We start from the raw sequence: 21451 nt of genomic DNA on the forward strand, positions 1-21451 counted from the left end.
TTGATTCCTCGGGTTCTGAGGAAGATTTGCCAAGACCGGGCCCAAGTCATATTGGTCGCCCCGGATTGGCCAAGAAGGGTGTGGTATACAGATCTTCTCCACCTCTCCTCGTACCCTCCGCTCCGTCTCCCTCTGAGGGCAGACCTCCTCTCGCAGTCGGAGGGGCAGGTTCTACACCCCCACCTCCAGAGCTTACACCTTCATGCCTGGAGATTGAACGGGGCAACCTGAATTCTTTCTCTCTCCCTCCAGATGTGGTGGACGTTATTTTATCGGCCAGGCGACACTCCACCAAATCCATATACTCCTATAGATGGTCTAAATTCGTTCTCTGGTGCGGAGAGAGGTCAATTGATCCCTTGAAGGCTCGTTTGTCTAATATTTTGCAGTTTGCCCTTTCACTTGCTCAGCAAGGCTTTGCTGTGGCTACTGTAAAGGGATATTTATCGGCTTTATCGGCTTTCCTATGCCTGCCGGATCAGCCGTCCTTGTTTAAATCACGTATTGTGCTTAGGTTTCTCAAGGGCCTCACGAATAAATTTCCTCCTACTCCCTTTATTGTACCTCAATGGGACTTAAACCTTGTACTAACATATCTTATGGGTTCTCCCTTTGAGCCCTTGCATAAGTGTCCCTTGAGACTGTTGTCTTTTAAGACAGTATTCCTCATTGCAATCACCTCGGCAAGGAGGGTTAGTGAGCTTCAAGCTCTTAGTTCAAAGCCCCCATTCTTGACTGTGCATGCTGAACGAATGGTGCTCCGGACCAGGGCTGCATTTTTGCCTAAAGTGGTAACTCCCTTCCGTCTGGGGCAATCCATTACCCTTCCTGCTTTTTATCCTCCACCTCACCCATCCACGGAGGAGGAGAGACTTCATCGTTTGGACCCTAAGAGGGCGGTGAGCTTTTACCTGGACAGGACGAAGGACATCAGAGTTGATGATCAGCTCTTTGTGGGCTTTGCTGGCTGCAGGAAGGGCCGAGCGGTGCACAAGCGCACCCTTTCCAGGTGGATTGTCTTGTGCATCAAGATTTGCTACTCTTTGGCCGGTAAGGAGCCTCCGGAGGGTTTAAGAGCTCATTCCACTAGAGCAAAGTCTTCCACCTCTGCTTTGTCTAGGGGGGTTCCTGTGGAGGATATTTGTAAGCGGCAACTTGGGCCTCCCTTCACACCTTTGCAAAACATTATTGCTTAGACACTGAGGTGAGGAGGGACGGGCATTTTGCTCGTTCTGTTCTTCAGGATTTTCTGGTGTAGAAGGTTGGACACCCTCCTCCGGGAGTGGGGACTGCTGTGGAATCTATTCACAAGGTGAGGAATCCACTGGCAGATGTATCCATCAGAAGAACAAGTTACTTACCTTCGGTAACGCTTTTTCTGGTGGATACAGTATCTGCCTGTGGATTCCTCACTGACCCACCCGCCTTCCCGTTGTCCATCCTTCTATACCGGTAATTCTATGGCTGTAATTCTATTGATGGTTTCAAATGTGTTTCTTACTGTCAAGGGCATTATGTTATTTCTAGTGCTTTGATGTTTATTCTCCACACTGTGTGTGTCGATATGCATATTGTGTACTGTGTATACTGTTTATGTACATATTGCTGTCAGTCCGTCCGTGTGCCTCGAAGGCACGGAAAAAAGGGGCGGAACTGACGTCATCACGCCGATGGGGTCTTCTTATGGAGCCGGTGACGTCAGCGGAATCGCGAGCGGAGCCATGTCTCAGTGACGTCGCTTTCGACCACATCGGCATGGATTGCTACAAAAGTTTCCGAATGTTGCTGGCGCAGGGGATATTCACAAGGTGAGGAATCCACAGGCAGATACTGTATCCCCCAGAAAAAGCGTTACCGAAGGTAAGTAACTTGTTCTTTTCACACGTGTTCAGTAGTTTTCCATGTGTTCGCTGTGGTGCAGTTCTGGGTTCTCTCCAGAGAAGTCTGTCAGCCAGCAGGCTCTCATGACTTGACAACTCTTGTGTGGATCAGACCCAAGAATAGGTTGCACAGTCTTGCTTCGGAGGGCCCGGGGTGCAGCGTCACTGCACACAGACCTGTGTGCATCGACCCTAGGGTGATGAATGGCTCTGACTCCGATGACTGACAAGCAGCCTCCGTGCAGGCTGCACTTAGCACCCGGAGCTGCAGTAAATCAGTGCAACGAACTGATGGCCTCAGCTGGACCTCAGTGTTCAGAGGTGTAAGCCCTGATGGCTCCTCGCCAGAGTAGAATAGGTGTGCGCTGGTGCTTTGAACCACAGGGAAGTGCCTGGCTCTTTCTCAGAGCAAGGCACCAAACTCATTTTAAAATACTAGATTCAGATGCAAACTGTTTGAATTGGAGGGTGCAAATTAGAGGAGGGGCAGATCCCAAACACCCTAATGGACAAGCTGCCCAGGTCAGTAAGCAGCCTCCACAGTCTCCATGTGCGCCTCAACCGGGACCCCTCGTCTGCACAGCCTCGGAGCCTAGGACTCTGCTCACAGGGACCCCTGGAAGAACAGCTGGCTTTGAGAGCTGCAGCCGAGCGCCGTCCCTTGTAGGATCCATGAATGCAGACGTGACCCTTGCTTCAGGACCAGGAGTTATTGAAGATGCATTCTTGTGTTCCTGGTGGCAGATTTACCAGATGATGACCAGGCTCTTGGGCAGAATCATAAACTTATGTAACTATAATCAACAGCATCATAAAACCTCATTTACAAAAACCAACCAAACCGTCCTCAATAAACAAGTTGTAATATACGCATTACTTACTGGCTCTTCAATATTACACCCACCAGAAGCCTTAAATAATCTGCAGACATCTTGGGTGTTCCCCATAACTTATTTCAAACTTCTGCTGGTCCCAGAGAAGCCACGATCAAGCATCCTACTCCAAGGAAAGGACCCTGGAGCAGGGGTCCATCCGCAGCAGCAACCAGCTGACCCGAAGAGCCCATCAGAGCCGATATTAAAGAACAAAACACTCCTTATCCAACAATATGGACAACATAGCACCCTCACCCCAGGACCGTTCTGAGGCCCCACAGGGTGTGACAACCAACCAACCCGGCCTGCCTAGGAGCAGCTGATGAGGGTGAGACCTGCCTCGAAGGTGTGGAGGGGCCTACTGTGGGAGGTGAAGAGGGGCCGGCTCCTACAGACCCCCATTACTAGAGGGCACAACTCCTAAAGAGCCCCATTACTAGAGGGCACGACTCCTAAAGACCGCCCTTTACTAGAGGGCCAGAATCCTAAAGACCCCCATTACTACAGAGCCCGACTCCTAAAGACCCCCCTTTACTAGAGGGCCCGAATCCTAAAGACCCCCATTACTAGAGGGCCCAGCTCCTACAGACCCCCATTACTAGAGGGCCCAGCTCCTAAAGACCCCCATTACTAGAGGGCCCGGCTCCTAAAGACCCCCATTACTAGAGGCCCTGCTCCAACAGACCCCCATTACTAGAGGTCCTTACTCCTAAAGACCCCCATTACTAGAGGGCCCGACTCCTAAAGACCCCCTTTACTAGAAGGCTTGACTCCTAAAGACCCCCATTACTAGAGGGCCAGCCCATACAGACCCCTATTACTAGAGGGCCTGGCTCCTACAGACCCCTATTACTAGAGGGCCCGGCTCCTACAGACCCCCATTACTAGAGGGACGGGCTCCTAAAGACCCCCATTACTAGAGGGCCGGGCTCCTAAAGACCCCTACTATTAGAGGGCCCGACTCCTACAGACCTCCATTACTAGAGGGCCCGACTCCTAAAGACCCCCATTACTAGGGTGCCGAATCCTACAGACCCCCATTACTAGAGGGCCCGGCTCCTAAAGACCCCCATTACTAGAGGGCCGGACTCCTAAAGACCGCCATTACTAGAGGGCCCGACTACCAAAGTCCCCCATTACTAGAGGGCCCGACTCCCAAAGACCCCCATTACTAGAGGGCCAGCTCCTAAAGACCCCCATTACTAGAGGGCCAGCTCCTAAAGACCCCCATTACTAGAGGGCCTGACTCCTAAAGACCCCCATTACTAGAGGGCCCGACTCCTAAAGACCCCCATTACTAGAGGGCCCGACTCCTAAAGACCCCCATTACTAGAGGGCCCGACTCCTAAAGACCCCCATTACTAGAGGGCCCAAGTCCTAAAGACCCCCATTACTAGAGGGCCAGCTCCTAAAGGCCCCATTACTAGAGGGCCGGCTCCTAAAGACCCCCATTACTAGAGGGCCCGACTCCTCAAGACCCTCATTACTAGAGGGCCCGACTCCTCAAGACCCCCATTAGTAGAGGGCCTGACTCGTAAAGACCCCCGTTACTAGAGGGCCCGGCTCCTACAGACAACCATTACTGGAGAGCCCGGCTTCTAAAGACCCCCATTACTAGAGGGCCCGACTCCTAAAGACCCCCATTACTAGAGTACCCGACTCCTAAAGACCCCCATTACTAGGGGGCCCGGCTCCTACAGACCCCCATTACTAGAGGGCCCGACTCCTAAAGACCCCCCTTTACTAGAGGGCCCGAATCCTAAAGACCCCCATTATTACAGGGCCCGACTCCTACAGACCCCCATTACTAGAGGACCCGACTCCTAAAGACCCCCATTACTAGAGGCTCTGCTCCTATAGACCCCCATTACTAGAGGTCCTTACTCCTAAAGACCCCCATTACTAGAGGGCCCGACTCCTAAAGACCCCCATTACTAGAGGGCCCGACTCCTAAAGACCCCCATTACTAGAGGGCCCGACTCTTAAAGACCCCCATTACTAGAGGGCCCGACTCCTAAAGACCCGCATTACTAGAGGGCCCGACTCCTAAAGACCCCCATTACTAGAAGGCCCGACTTCTAAAGACCCCCATTACTAGAGGGCCAGCTCCTAAAGACCCCCATTACTAGAGGGCCCGGCTACTACAGACCCCCATTACTAGAGGGCCCGGCTCCTAAAGACCCCCATTACTAGAGGGCCCGGCTCCTAAAGACCCCCATTACTAGAGGGCCCGGCTCCTAAAGACCCCCATTACTAGAGGGCCCGGCTCCTAAAGACCCCCATTACTAGAGGGCCCGACTCCTAAAGACCCCCATTACTAGAGGGCCAGCTCCTAAAGGCCCCATTACTAGAGGGCCGGCTCCTAAAGACCCCCATTACTAGAGGGCCCGACTCCTCAAGACCCTCATTACTAGAGGGTCCGACTCCTCAAGACCCCCATTAGTAGAGGGCCTGACTCGTAAAGACCCCGTTACTAGAGGGCCCGGCTCCTACAGACAACCATTACTGGAGAGCCCGGCTTCTAAAGACCCCCATTACTAGAGGGCCCGCCTCCTAAAGACCCCCATTACTAGAGGGCCCGACTCCTAAAGACCCCCATTACTAGAGTACCTGACTCCTAAATACCCCCATTACTAGGGGGCCCGGCTCCTACAGACCCCCATTACTAGAGGGCCCGACTCCTAAAGACCCCCCTTTATAAGAGGGCCCGAATCCTAAAGACCCCCATTATTACAGGCCCGACTCCTACAGACCCCCATTACTAGAGGACCCGACTCCTAAAGACCCCCATTACTAGAGGTCCTTACTCCTAAAGACCCCCATTACTAGAGGGCCCGACTCCTAAAGACCCCCATTACTAGAGGGCCCAACTCCTAAAGACCCCCATTACTAGAGGGCCCGACTCCTAAAGACCCCATTACTAGAAGGCCCGACTTCTAAAGACCCCCATTACTAGAAGGCCCAGCTCCTAAAGACCCCCATTACTAGAGGGCCCGGCTACTACAGACTCCCATTACTAGAGGGCCCGGCTCCTAAAGACCCCCATTACTAGAGGGCCCGGCTCCTAAAGACCCCCATTACTAGAGGGCCTGGCTCCTAAAGACCCCCATTAGTAGAGGGCCGGGCTCCGAAAGACCCCCATTATTAGAGGGCCCGGCTCCTAAAGACCCCCATTACTAGAGGGCCCGGCTCCTAAAGACCCCCATTACTAGAGGGCCCGGCTCCTAAAGACCCCCATTACTACAGGGCCCGGCTCCTACAGATCCCCATTGCTAAAGGGCCCGACTCCTAAAGACCCTCATTACTAGAGGGCCCGAAACCTAAAAACCTCCCTTTACTACAGGGCCTGACTCCTAAAGACCCCCATTACTAGAGGGCCAGCTCCTAAAGACCCCCACTACGAGAGGGCCTGGCTCCTACAGACCCCCATTACTAGAGGACCCGACTCCTAAAGACCCCCATTACTAGAGGCCTGACTCCTACAGACCTCCATTACTAGAGGGCCCGGCTCCTTCAGACCCCATTACGAGAGGGCCTGACGCCTACAGACTCCATTACTAGAGGGCCTGACTCCTAACGACCCCCATTACTAGAGGGCCCGGCTCCTAAAGACCCCCATTATTAGAGGGCCCGACTCCTAAATACCCCCATTACTAGAGGGCCCGGCTCCTAAAGACCTCCATTACTAGAGGGCCCGGCTCCTACAGATCCCCATTATTAGAGGGCCCGACTCCTAAAGACCCCCATTACTAGCTGTGTGACACTAGTTAAGGTACAAGCCTTGGTGTTAGTTACACATATCTCGAAACGTAGGTGAGTTTTGTACTAACATGCGATATCCATGATGTATAGCCTTACATGGCAATCAGACATCATGGTCTTGAGTAACACTAAAATCTTCCATGTCCGCTCTTCATTCACTACTCGGTGGTAAGTACTTGCCACACTTCTTCCAGACAGATGTTGTTAATGAGCCAAAACCGACCACATTTACGACTCTTTCCTGGGACCACAGAGGACCTTCCTTTTCAACCTCAATGGCAGGACTCTGTTATTTGTTACAGGCGCATTCTTAAGAGACGTTTTCCCTTTTTGTACCAAGAGTCTTTTCAGCTAGTTTTTGAGTACGGTTGCCATTTTGGGAAACACCCTTGAAAAGGCCAGGTGGCCATGTAGGGGAAGAAAGCATCTTGGCCGCCTTGTGTGAAACAAGAGCCACAAACCTTCCAAAGGATGACCTCTGAATTTGTAACCTAAATTGGTGATTTTTGTATATTATTCTAGACCAGGTCCTCCTGTCTTAGTGTAACCATGCTGTGCGTTGTGGGGTCTCTACACATGTAGTACAAAATAGAGCTATTGCAAACCTAATCCTAGCAGAGCGTGGCAAGGCACCATCCGAAGCAGCATCGCGGTCGGAGTCACCGATGAATGTCCCGCTTCCGCCATTTCCTATTTATGTAAATTAGACAAACTTGCTCACTTCCGCCCTGAGTCCTCTCAGGTCTTGTGAGCAACTTCACCTGATGCTCTGCATGCGCCCTCGCCCTGACCAACATGCAGTTCAATTTCCACCAGTCTCTGCTCTGATGACACTTAGATCTACCCAATCCATGGAAGCCTGACCGTTCCCACTGAATCGAGGGCAGTGATATGTTTTATGAACGATGATTGCAAATCAAAATTATTCTTCTCCTACACCAAGCACTCTATCAAACTCTTCCCTGCGCCACTTCTGTGGGCAGCCTTGGTCTCTCAACTCCACCATGAAGGTTTGACGCCTCGAGGCTGCTTGATGCATCTACCTACATCAGCAGACACCATGTTCCCTATCCCAAACATCTAACGCTCTCTGGGGTCCAGAACACCACAGGGAGGACAGGAATCTGAAAATAGTTTTCGTGTTCTATCTCCCACATGTCAGCATGCTGATTTCCCTTCAACATCTAATCTCTCCTCGAGCCCCTCCTCAGCTAAGCAGATATGCACCAGCTATACTTAACAGACAGAAGTACAAAAGCGCTGTACTGTGCCTCCTGTCTTCTGCAGTGCTCTTCCAACCTCAATATGAGCCTGCTGAAGCTTCGAGTGATGTGTATGCTTGGTGTACCCCGAAGGTCTGCCAATGGAACATGCTTCCTCTGACCAGTGATAGTGAAACATGCCCCCTCCGCTACAGAGTGAAATTAAAACCTCCTTTTCAAAAAATTGATCTGCAGCTTCTGCTGTCAACCACAAAATAATTTGAGGTGATTTCATTTTGCAGCACAGCACAATATGTATGCATGTATGTAGTATTTTTATACCACAAATCCAAAAGGTTGAATGTCATGCATTCAGTACAGCATCCAGGTGACAAATACTCACTACGGACCATTCAACGGCTCCCCAGTTGCTAGACCCCATCTTCACCAACTTTGCTAATGTCTCGGTGGACAAGCTCGCCCCTTCGCTCGCACCGACCATGCCCTCATCTGCTTCAATCTACATTTCAACCACCAACGATGAACCACCCCACCCAAAACCTCCTTTCACAACTGGAATATCAACTCAGAAGAAATCTGGACCTCAGAACTGCAAACACACCACACCAACACAAACTCACCTGTTCATTCACCAAGATAAACCACTGGATCACCTCCAGTGCAGGTGCCGTGGCCCCTCTCAAAACCACAACCACCACAAAGATGAGACTGCTCGCAATCTGGGACAATTATTATCTTCGATGCACCAAGCGAGACTGCAAGTAGCTTGAGCGCTGATGGAGACTCGTCACAAACACACCGACAAGCAAACTTACAAATCCACTCTCCAGCAACTGAAACCCCAAGCACACAGCACTGACCGAGAAAATAGACAAAGCACTAATAGCGCTAAGGAAATCTTCTCCATAGTGAAGGAATTCACCACGCCCGCTGCAGTTTCCTCTACCATCACCCTCTCACGCTCCTCTTCTGTGCAAGATAAGCACAACCTACAACAACTTTGAACCCCAACCGAACCTCTACACTCAGCTAGACCTGCTTCAACATGACGACAGCATCTAAGAAACAACGCTAACTTGCTGGCCCACCATTACCTACATGGAAACCGCCAAGGCCATCTGCTCCATCCATTCAGGAACCCCATTGGACCCTTGCCCGCACTTCACCTGTCCATCTGCACCACCCTCACCTCAATCCTCGATGACTTACCTTACCACTGATACCTTCTTGGACCACAGGAAACCCACCACAATCTTGCTGCTACTGATAAAACCTACAGCAGATCCAGCTTAACCAGCAAACTACAGACCCATCTGCCTGCTACCCTACCCAGCACAAGCCTTGGAGAACCTCACCAACAAGAGACTAACAAACCACCTGAACGACAACCACCTCCTGGACCCTTCCTAATCAGGCTTCAGACTGAACCACAGCACAGAAACCACTCATCGCTGCCATTGACGACATCAGGCCCATCATGGACATAGGCGACACCCCAGCACTCATCCTCCTCGACTTCTCTGCGGCTTTTGATACTGTCTCCCACCTGATCCTTAACCAGTGCCTCCCCAAATTTGGTATTCGAGGAAGAGCTCTTCAGTTGGTGAGATCAATCTTCACAGGACACAGACAGAGAGGCAGCCTACACCTGAACCCACCGAGCTGCTCTGTGGAGTCTCCCAGCCCCAAGCTCTTCATTATCTACATAGCCCCACTCGCCAACATCATACGAACCTATGTAACCAACATCTCAGATGCAGACAACACGCAACTCATTCTCTCTCCTCCACCAACACCACCAGCCCCCAAGCAAATATGGAGTCCGATGTTGACCTCCTGGGTGAAATCCAAATTTGTAATCTCTGATAAGACGGAGGTAGTACTCGGTTTGGAAGGACTCATCACTGGTCTTTGGCCTGGTGGCCATCTGAATTCTAGCCCGCATCCCATGTAGCCCACACCTCGTCCAGCCAAGCTAGGATCTTGTGAATCACGGTTGACAACAAACTGTTGATGTCCAGCCAAATGAATTTGATTCCCTCTCCCTGCTTCAACAAGGAAACTCTTCATATGCCTTCCTCTCAATGCCCTCAAGCAAGACTACAAAAACAAACTCCACGTGGAACTCTCCACCCAACTTGCCAAGGGTCTCCATATCATTCAGAATGCAGCAGCCAATCTCTCAATCTCCCACCACATAACCACATTTCTACCTCCAATGGCCCCTGATCCAGAAGCTTGCACTGATTACACAAAGCATTGCACAACCACATCCACATCAGCCTCTGCACCTCTCCAACCACCTCATTGCAGCCGACTCCTGATTGCTGCTGCCCCCTGGATCCAAAAACCCAGAACCGGTGGCCACGCATTCACGTATCCGACTTCTAAAGCCCCTCACAGTAAGGCCACCAGCTCAGTCCTTGAATTCAGGAATATGATGTGGCTCTTAACAGAGGCCGCAGCTAGGGCAGCGTCTACCCCTTATTTCCAGTGCCAGGAAATCCCTTCGGGGTAAGATGCATGCTTTAAAAGTATTCTGAATATGGCATAACTAAGGGTCTGATTTATATGTTGGCAGACAGAGAACTTCATTGCAACTTCGATTTAATGACGGTGGAGCCCACTCCATCTCTGCTGTGGTCAAGCGTCTCCAACGGCCCAATGAAGTAAGGGCCTCTGGAGCTTTGGCTATAGGTCTGCCCACCTAATTTAGATGGGCGTCCGTATAGCCATTTTTCAATGCTGGTCACCGCCAGGAAAAACGTGGCGATAAGGGGCATTGAAAAGTGCTAAATGCATCAGGGCGACCGAGTGCTTTGCTCCGTTGCCCTGTCAGAGGGCGAACCGACCACGAGGAGGTAAATCTGCAGCAAGGAAATGTTTGGATTCTTCCGTTACAAGGTTACCTCACCATCTACTTTTGTGTGTGCCTGTTTCCTACCACCACTGCTCTTTAAATAACGTCCCAGGGCATGCGTCTCAGCCCAGGACACTCGCCACAGCCTAGGGCGCGCGCTCCAGCCCAGGGTACACGCCTGACCCAGGGCAGGCACCACAGCCCAGGTTACATGCCACAACCCAGGGTACGCACCACAACTCCGGGTTTGCACCACAGCCCTGGGTACGTGCCACAGCCCAGTCCTGGTGCTACAGCCCAGGGCCCGCACCACAACCCAGTGCACATGCCACAGCCCAGGACACGCACCACAGTGCTTTCCTCCAAGGATTGTTGCAGGGATTCTGCACAAACACAGAACTATGCTTACGATTATGGAACCTTACTGCATAGGGACTGAGTCATCCTACCACCTTAGTACCCATGAGCCCAGGGCCGACTAGCTATAGTGTCACACTTGCTCTACTACTCACTCACAGAGAAACAAGTGGTTAGACACCCCAGAACAAAACACTCCAAACGCTCTCTGGAAACTCTGTTGCAGGACACACCCTTTCGCTCACACTCTAGTATTTGTCCACAATAAGACCTGACAGAGACATGAACAAGTTTAAAATATTTATTTTAACTGACGTGCTCTAATATGCAGTATACGTTTCACAATAAGCAGGAAAATGCATAACACAAACACGGTCAGCATAGCAAGAAGTCCCTAAATCATGAAAGGAGCGGTCATTATGAAAAGACTGTGGAGCTTAATCTCCCTCCCCTTGTGTAGAAGCAGAGTGATTATATATTAGAAGATCTCTGGGTGTTATCTGCAGACCCTGTACCTCAGTCTATAGATGGTAGATCTACATCATAGGTGCTGTCTCACTCTTCTCCCTGGAAAGGTCCCTTTCCAAGTGTGTGTCACTTATTAGTGAATTCCACAAGCCCAGAGTACGTGTTCCCAAATGACAGCTGCATCGGTATGTTTTGTCTAGGTGCTAGGGCCTGACCAGAACAGAATAACAAGGGGCATTGTTGATCGACCTTGCTCAAAATGTTCAGACTAAAACCCAAGAACCTGCTGAGTGTGGACACAGCAGTAGATTCTTATGTGAAAGTGGCAAAAGAGGCATTTACAAAATAAACGTGTGTAGTAACGTGCCCAAAGCAGCAGAGAGTCTGCAGAGTGCCCATGCTAACTTAGAGAAGACAACAATGTCCCTATGGGCCATGTGACAGGATGGCTTCACTTGCTCTGTAAATACACATCCTTGTATGGTGGAGGAGATACTCTGTGTTTTACTCTGTGTTTTATAGTATGAACATTAGTAACAGATAGTTTTCTCATATTCCTAGGGTATTGGAACATCATAATTCATGGACGTAAACATTCATATCGGCTGTACACCAAACTTCTAAATGAGGCGATGAGGTGGGCGTCTGCCATCCAGGGTGTTATTGACAGCAAAGTGCCTATAGAAACACCCACGCAGCAGCTGATACGAGACATCAAGGTAGGTTGTGGCATATATTAGGGAGACCTTTGAGTTCAGATATCCACAGGGCCCCTCTGCCAGTCCTGCACAGGTGTATCCATGTAACCCCAGGCCAGACATCCACAGGGCTCCCCACCAGTGCTGCACAGGTGTATCCATGTAACCCCGAGCCAGACATCCAAGGGGCCCCTCCGCCAGTGCTACACCTGATGTATCCATGTAACCCCAGGTGTGATATCCACAGGGCCCCTCCGCCAGTGCTGCACAGGTGTATCCATGTAACCCCAGGCCAGACATCCACAGGGCCCCTCCTCCGGTGCTGCACAGATGTATCCATGTAACCCCAAGCCAGACATCCAAGGGGCCCCTCCGCCAGTGCTACACCTGATGTATCCATGTAACCCCAGGTGTGATATCCACAGGGCCCCTCCGCCAGTGCTGCACAGGTGTATCTATGTAACCTCAGGCCAGACATCCACAGGGCCCCTCCGCCAGTGCTGCACCTGATGTATCCATGTAACCCCAAGCCAGACATCCAAGGGGCCCCTCCGCCAGTGCTGCACCTGATGTATCCATGTAACCCCAGGTGTGATATCCACAGGGCCCCTCCGCCAGTCCTGCACAGGTGTATCCATGTAACCCCAGGCCAGACATCCACCGGGCTCCCCACCAGTGCTGCACAGGTGTATCCATGTAACCCCGAGCCAGACATCCAAGGGGCCCCTCCGCCAGTGCTACACCTGATGTATCCATGTAACCCCAGGTGTGATATCCACAGGGCCCCTCCGCCAGTGCTGCACAGGTGTATCCATGTAACCCCAGGCCAGACATCCACAGGGCCCCTCCTCCGGTGCTGCACAGATGTATCCATGTAACCCCAAGCCAGACATCCAAGGGGCCCCTCCGCCAGTGCTACACCTGATGTATCCATGTAACCCCAGGTGTGATATCCACAGGGCCCCTCCGCCAGTGCTGCACAGGTGTATCTATGTAACCCCAGGCCAGACATCCACAGGGCCCCTCTGCCAGTGCTGCACCTGATGTATCCATGTAACCCCAAGCCAGACATCCAAGGGGCCCCTCCGCCAGTGCTGCACCTGATGTATCCATGTAACCCCAGGTGTGATATCCACAGGGCCCCTCCGCCAGTCCTGCACAGGTGTATCCATGTAACCCCAGGCCAGACATCCACCGGGCCCCTCCTCCGGTGCTGCACAGATGTATCCATGTAACCCCAAGCCAGACATCCAAGGGGCCCCTCCGCCAGTGCTACACCTGATGTATCCATGTAACCCCAGGTGTGATATCCACAGGGACCCTCCGCCAGTGCTGCACAGGTGTATCCATGTAACCCCAGGCCAGACATCCACAGGGCCCCTCCTCCGGTGCTGCACAGATGTATCCATGTAACCCCAAGCCAGACATCCAAGGGGCCCCTCCGCCAGTGCTACACCTGATGTATCCATGTAACCCCAGGTGTGATATCCACAGGGCCCCTCCGCCAGTGCTGCACAGGTGTATCTATGTAACCCCAGGCCAGACATCCACAGGGCCCCTCCGCCAGTGCTGCACCTGATGTATCCATGTAACCCCAAGCCAGACATCCAAGGGGCCCCTCCGCCAGTGCTGCACCTGATGTATCCATGTAACCCCAGGTGTGATATCCACAGGGCCCCTCCGCCAGTCCTGCACAGGTGTATCCATGTAACCCCAGGCCAGACATCCACCGGGCCCCTCCTCCGGTGCTGCACAGATGTATCCATGTAACCCCAAGCCAGACATCCAAGGGGCCCCTCCGCCAGTGCTACACCTGATGTATCCATGTAACCCCAGGTGTGATATCCACAGGGCCCCTCCGCCAGTGCTGCACAGGTGTATCCATGTAACCCCAGGCCAGACATCCACAGGGCCCCTCCTCCGGTGCTGCACAGGTGTATCCATGTAACCCCAGGCCAGACATCCACAGGGCCCCTCCGCCAGTGCTGCACAGATGTATCCATGTAACCCCAAGCCAGACATCCAAGGGGCCCCTCCGCCAGTGCTGCACCTGATGTATCCATGTAACCCCAGGTGTGATATCCACAGGGCCCCTCCGCCAGTCCTGCACAGGTGTATCCATGTAACCCCAGGCCAGACATCCACAGGGCCCCTCCTCCGGTGCTGCACAGGTGTATCCATGTAACCCCAGGCCAGACATCCAAGGGGCCCCTCCGCCAGTGCTGCACCTGATGTATCCATGTAACCCGAGGTGTGATATCCACAGGGCCCCGCCGCCAGTGCTGCACAGGTGTTTCCATGTAACCACAAGCCAGACATCCACAGGACCCCTCCTGCAGTGATGCACAGATGTATCCATGTAACCCCAGGCCAGACATCCACAGGGCCCCTCCTCCGGTGCTGCACAGGTGTATCCATGTAACCCCAGGCCAGACATCCAAGGGGCCCCTCCGCCAGTGCTGCACCTGATGTATCCATGTAACCCGAGGTGTGATATCCACAGGGCCCCGCCGCCAGTGCTGCACAGGTGTTTCCATGTAACCACAAGCCAGACATCCACAGGACCCCTCCTGCAGTGATGCACAGATGTATCCATGTAACCCCAGGTCAGATATCCACAGGGCCCCTCCACCAGTGCTGCACAGATGTATCCATGTAACCCCAGGCCAGACATCCACAGGGCCCCTCCTCCAGTGCTGCACAGATGTATCCATGTCACCCCAAGCCAGACATCCAAGGGGCCCCTCCTCCAGTGCTGCACCGATGTATCCATGTAACCCCAGGTGTGATATCCACAGGGCCCCTCCGCCAGTGCTGCACAGATGTATCCATGTAACCCCAGGCCAGATATCCACAGGGACCCCTGCCAGTGCTGCATAGATGTATCCATGTAACCCCAGGTCAGACATCCACAGGGCCCCCCGCCAGTGCTGCACAGATGTATCCATGTAACCCCAGGCCAGACATCCACAGGGCCCCTCCTCCAGTGCTGCACAGATGTATCCATGTAACCTCAGGTCAGACATCCAAGGGACCCCCGCCAGTGCTGCACAGATGTATCCATGTAACCCCAGGCCAGACATCCACAGGGCCCCTCCTCCAGTGCTGCACAGATGTATCCATGTAACCCCAAGCCAGACATCCAAGGGGCCCCTCCTCCAGTGCTGCACAGATGTATCCATGTAACCCCAGGCCAGACATCCACAGGGCCCCTCCTCCAGTGCTGCACAGATGTATCCATGTAACCTCAGGTCAGACATCCAAAGGACCCCCGCCAGTGCTGCACAGATGTATCCATGTAACCCCAGGTAAGATATCCACAGGGCCCCTCCGCCAGTGCTGCACGGATGTATCCATGTAACCCCAAGCCAGACATCCAAGGGGCCCCTCCGCCAGTGCTGCACAGATGTATCCATGTAACCCCACGTCAGACATCCACAGGGCCCCCTGCCAGTGCTGCACAGATGTATCCATGTAACCCCAGGCCAGACATCCACAGGGACCCCTCCGCCAGTGCTGCACCGGATGTATCCATGTAACCCCAGGTGTGATATCCACAGGGCCCCTCCGCCAGTGCTGCACAAATATATCTGTTGGACTCCAAACCAAATACCCGCATGCGTCCTCCAGAGCTGCCCAGATTTACCTTTGTAACCACCAGTCATACACTTACAGGGGGCCTCATAGCTGCCCCGATATAACATATATCTCCCAGCCTAACCCCACAGGGGCCATGCAGAACTGCCCTGCGTAGCAGTACATATCCATGGATCTGTTCTTAGCTGCCCAGCAGCCTCTCTGGGATAATGTTTGCATTGATCTGATAACTGCGGTCTAAAAACTGACTTCTTTGTTAGGAAACCAGTTCCAACTGCGAGTTGGTTGAGCAGACGTACAAGAGGAACCCGATCCTGCGGTATACCCAGCATCCCCTACACTCCCCGCTCCTGCCACTGCCCTATGGAGATGTCCGCCTAAACCGTAAGTCCTTTTTATATTGAAAGCGTAAGGTGGCTGTATGAATAAAAACTCCTTCTTTTCAAGTCTTCATAACAAAAAAAAATGTTTTATTTACTTTTAGATGTCTATATTTGAATGTCCCTTACTAGTGTGCATGTACTCCCTCAGTGTGTGTTTACCTCCTCAATATACACTCACACCCATAGTACACACTCACCCATTCCTCCGTGGTTCCTCGACTCACTACAGCGTCTCCCCTGAGAGAGTCTTCACCAGGTAAGTGAACCCTCATAAGTTCAGTGTGCTCTATCTGTTAATGTGCTGATAATGTGCTTTGTCCTCCTAAGTAGATCCTCCACCCCTTCACTGTGCCTCCATCCAGTCATGTGTCCTTCTTCTCTACTGTCTTCACCTGATCACACCACACCCTGCTCCAAAGGCTTCACAAGACTGGAATCCAAGGAGACTTCCTCAAGTGAATCGCCTCCTTCCTCACAGGCAGAACCCAGAGAATCCGCCTCAAACCCTTCACCTCCGATCCTAAGAACATCTGTGGCATCCCTCAAGGCTGATCCCTCAGCCCAACCCTGTTCAACACCTACATGACTCCTTTGTCCAATGTCGTAAGATCGCATGGACTCAACATCCTATCCTACGCCAACGATACACCATTCTTAATCTCCTCATCAGAAGGCCCTCCACAACGCTGATAAACATCCGCAGATGCATGAAGAACATCGGCAAAGGGATGAGGAACAACTGACTACAACTCAACCCAGACCAGACAGAAGTGCTGATCTTTGTAAACACCTCCGTATGGAATGACGCCTGGTCGCCCACCGAACTAGGACCCACACCAACGCTGGCTGGCCAAACACACCCGCAACCTTAGCATCATTCTGGAAGCTCACCATTAGGAGACAGATCAACTCACCCACAAGAGACCAACAAACCACCTGAACCACACTCCTCACCCTCCACAAGCGCTGCAAGATTTTCGAATGTCTCCAATAGACACCAGACGCATCCTCACTCAAGTCCTGGTCACCAGCCGACTGGACTGCGGCACCGCACTCTATGCAGGAATCACCTCGCACCTCCTCAAGAGACTGCAGATGATACAGAACGCAGCACCTCCCAAAGCAGTCCCATATCACCCCCACCTCAGGAAGCTCCACTTGCTCCCAATTCAGTAGAGTTGCAAGTTTAATATGCTGACCCACGGCTCCAAAGCCCTCCACAACCAGGGACCAGCATACATCAACCACCGGCTGAACTGCCACCATCCCTCCAGGGACCTGCGCTCCACCTCCCTCAGCCTTGCCCATGCCTCCACATCCATGGCACAACAGTGGAGGTCGCATCTTCTCCTAACTTGCGGCAAAGTCCTGGAATGACTATCCTCTTCACCTACCGCCCTCATCCTCTCTACTGGAATTCAGGCAAGGACTCAAAACCTAGATGTTCGACTAAGCCTCGGTAGCAGCACTCTCCGTGCCTAGATAACCTCACGGTGATTTGCCACACTTTAGAAGTCCAGATTGATTGATTGATTGATTGTTCAGAGTGCCTGGGGTCTCTTTTATGCTGTCCCTACCAAATGCAACCTGCCTACATACTCTGATTTATTTTATCCTGTCCCCACCTAAAGCAACCAACCTGCAGTTTTCTCGAGAAGCTGATCTTTTGATTCTTGCCCCAAACTCCTGGGGAAACACGGTGTAAGACCTGTCATCCTTAGGGTGGTCTTCTCCCAAATGTTTGCCTTTTGCCTCCCTCTTTTTGCTGTACCTTTTTGTTGGTCTTAGGACTCTGAGCACTTTCCACCCATTGCTGACCAGTGCTAAAGTGCATGTGCTTTTCCCCTAAACATGGTGACATTGGTATATACCTGGTCGGTGTATTAAGTTTACTTATAAGTCTCTTGTAAAGTGGTATGCCATATACCCAGGGTCCGTGATCTAAATGCTACTAGAGGGCCTGCAGCTCTGAGTGTGCAAGCTCACATATAGCCTTTCAAACCTGTCTCAGGCCTGCCATTGCAAGGCCTGTGTGCGCAGTTTACTGCCACATAGACTTGCCATTTAAAACCTCTTGCCAAGCCTACAGCTCCCCTTTTACTACACGTCACCTCTAAGTTAGACACTAAGCGACCATAAGGGCATGCTGTATTCATCTACATGCTAGTAGCCTTCCTGGTAGGAGTGGGTGAGATGTAGCACGCACGTCTGAATAGGCTGCGTCCTGCTCTCACACAAAGGGCAGATTTACCCCCTACAGAAAGTCTGGAGCCAGTGCCGGACTGAAAGGGGCCCCTGTGCACTTCTGAAGGCTCTTTTGAAGTCACCCCTACATCAAAGCCATTTTGGTGTATCTGGCCCTACCAAAGTAATTACACTACTGGACTTGGAATAACTACACTGGAGTAGAGGCTGCTGTGCTGGAGGGTTGCCACCCTGCTGTGCTTGACTGTCCCAAGGGATTGCTGCTCTGCCTGATTGAACTGCCCTGCCACCTGCTGACCTGTGCCCTGCTGCAACAACCAAGAACACCCCACAGTGGTTCCAAGGGCTTGCCCCCTGTTCTCCCCAGAGGCCTCGCCTCGACAATATCTACATCTTTGACCTCGATTGCACCGCCGCCCAAGTGCAGTAGGCACAGCATGCTGTGAATTAACACAGCAGAAACCTTGTGATCTCAGCCCTTGTCACCTTTGTACTGAGGCAAGCAGGGCTCTAATGCGATGAAGAGATCATATGAACCCCAGGTGCCAGCAAACCTGGACTGGGGCAATTCATTCCCCCAGCGGCGCAGCCTGTGCCATACCGCACTTGTGACTAGAGCGGAGCCCGAGGCCTTGGAGTAGCGGACGCACTGTCACAGACCCGGCCGGATTACACAGACAATGGGGAGTGCACAGTGACGCCGCGCCATTCTAGCATACAGAGTCCGCCAACACAGCCCGTAACTCTTTCTGATTTTTAGGTCTCGCCTGGCGAAGAGCAGCGCATGCGCTGCTCTCGTCAGAGACCTTTTGGAATCGATTCTGCCGAGGGCTTGCATGCACGCGCCTGCATGGACAAAGATGGCTGCTCTCGCCATCTGTCCAATGCAGACAGCATGCGCGTGCCCCTAAGGACTGTGGACAGTCCGCCGCCATCTTGTTCACGCCGGCTTCCTTCAACTCTTGCTCGGGCGTGCTTTCACTTTAAACAGTGCGTGCATGACGGACCCAGAGTTGAAGGAAGCCGGCGCAGGAGACAGAGCCTCGAGCAGCGCCAGCGTCAGCGCCCTCCCTGTCACAAAAACATTTTTACAGAACATAAGCAACACCACAACCTCACTGGAGACTGTGTCTGTAAATAAAAACATCGCATCCTTCTGTTCTTTTCTTTTTGCACGCGCCGTGTATCAGAATAATTTTCAATGCATTAAAAAAAATAAGTTACTTTGACGCACTTAAAATGCCCATTCAGTGATGCACAATACGGGGCAATTTGTATTTCACGTCCTCTTTTTTTACTCCTTCTCCTTTCGCTCGCGGTATTAAATCCATCATTCTAACTAATTTGATGTGAATTTGAGCGCGCTCACCTGTAAACAAAGCGTCTGAGGTGATGCGCTCTCGTGCGTGCGCCCTGAAAATAACTCACGCCAGGCATTCTTAGTTGCCGTCTTATTTCGCTCAGAATCGAAACTCTGTGGGGGTTTCAGACCTTTTGTTGCATTGTCTGGAATTATTAAAAAAAAAAAAAAAAAATGGAGATGCACACTACAGCAGCGCCCAAGTCCCACGGATTGCAAAGTCTCTCTCAAAGCCCCCCCCCGCCTGCCTCTGCTTGACTGTCACTGGGAGAGGGGTGAGGGTGGTTTCAACTGCCAGTTTGTGCCCTCAGCTCCCATCAAAGCCATAGTTGTTGCTTATTTATCTTACACCACTAACAACCACAAACAAAGCCAATAGTCCTGGCTTGTTGTAGGTGTAATGTTATTTGTTGTATTATATAACTGTGTGCAATGACAGAAACAGCGAAATACCAGTTGGCCGCTCTCTATGCTATGCACAGATTTTAAGCTTAGGCATTTTAAGCTACTCTCACTATTACATCGGCCACGCCCCTTTGAGAGACCCCCCTCCCCGTTTGTTCATTCCACTTAAACCCCTGTTTGTGATATTTAGAGAGCACACCGGCAGCTGCAGGTTTCTTGGACTGTGCACTGGGCATTCATTTCCACACAAAGATTGAGAGTCCGCACTGAATCTGTAGCCGCCTAACGCCGCAGAGTTGCTGTATTTTTGATTTTCCAAATAGACTTTGAGTTGCAGTACCATGTGACAGCGCTATAAATGCATTTATTTTCCCTGGATTCCAGTCCAATCCAGCTTCACCACCCGTGTGTCACTCCTGCAGGAGAGTTATTTATGTCTTACACATTCCCCGCTCAATGTTTTGAAAAGATATTCGGCGGGCAAGTTTAGACGGCAGTCCTATACTCACGCAGAAGGCAGTGCGAAGTGCAACTGAAGACATGTGGCACTATATTTAAACAAGCATTAAAAATGCAGTAGGTCTCGCATTTTATTAAGTTAAAACCATTTGCTTTGCTACACAATACCATTAGCAAAGCAAATGGCTTTAACTTACCCAAAGGCGAGACCTGTTGTATTTTCAATGCTTGTTCACTTCGCTGTTGGCCAGGACCGTGCAGCAGCACCTCATGTTATTTTGCAAGGACACGGTCCCTGTGACTGATGCCGCCCGCAAAAGCTGCAACTTAGCTCAGCCCCGCTTTCATCTTCTAAGGCTGAACTGTAGCCCGCTCCTACACCGATGGCGGGGGCACGCATCCAGGTACTGGATCATTGGGATGCGTTGAGTACCGTTTCCTCAAAGCCTACAGTCGTGTCATTTTAACCCAAGAGAAATTATTGTATAGACTCTAAAACGAGCCCAGGTGGTCTTTCTAAAGGCACTGCTTGATACCTGTAAAAGTGAGTAAGTCTTGACCTATTAATTGGATTTTTACCGTTTTGGTCTTATTTAATCCATATAATTAACCTTAATTTTTCTACAACTGCGTGGAGCCTTTTTGTAGTGTTTTCAGTGATTTACTGTGTGTGTGTTACACAAATACTTTACGCATTGCCTCTTTGAGTTAGGCCTGCCTGCTCTGCGCCAAGCTACCAGAGGAGAGCACAGGCTGTGCATCTGACTTACTCTGAGTAGAGTGGTGGTCCCTACTTGTACACGGTGCATTCCTCTGCCAACTAGAGACACAATTTTTAACACAGGGTCACCCCACCTAATGCCTAGACCCGTGCACTAATGCTACGATAAAGAATCTACAATCTCTGCAGGGATTCATG

General features: G+C 51.7%; 1 protein-coding gene across 1 annotated transcript in view; it reads left to right on the top strand.

The window, feature by feature from the left end:
- LOC146859468 (unconventional myosin-X-like) overlaps nucleotides 1–21451 on the top strand; it is an 869852-nt gene that overhangs the window by 807138 nt on the left and 41263 nt on the right. Inside the window, exons 33-34 of the mRNA XM_085650190.1 lie at nucleotides 11987–12144; nucleotides 15981–16104. Of these exons, the coding sequence (XP_085506316.1) occupies nucleotides 11987–12144; nucleotides 15981–16104 (282 nt within the window). The remainder of the gene's footprint in view (nucleotides 1–11986; nucleotides 12145–15980; nucleotides 16105–21451) is intronic.

This window comes from Triturus cristatus, chromosome 3_2 (genome assembly GCF_964204655.1).
Source record: "Triturus cristatus chromosome 3_2, aTriCri1.1, whole genome shotgun sequence".
Lineage (NCBI taxonomy): Eukaryota > Metazoa > Chordata > Amphibia > Caudata > Salamandridae > Triturus > Triturus cristatus.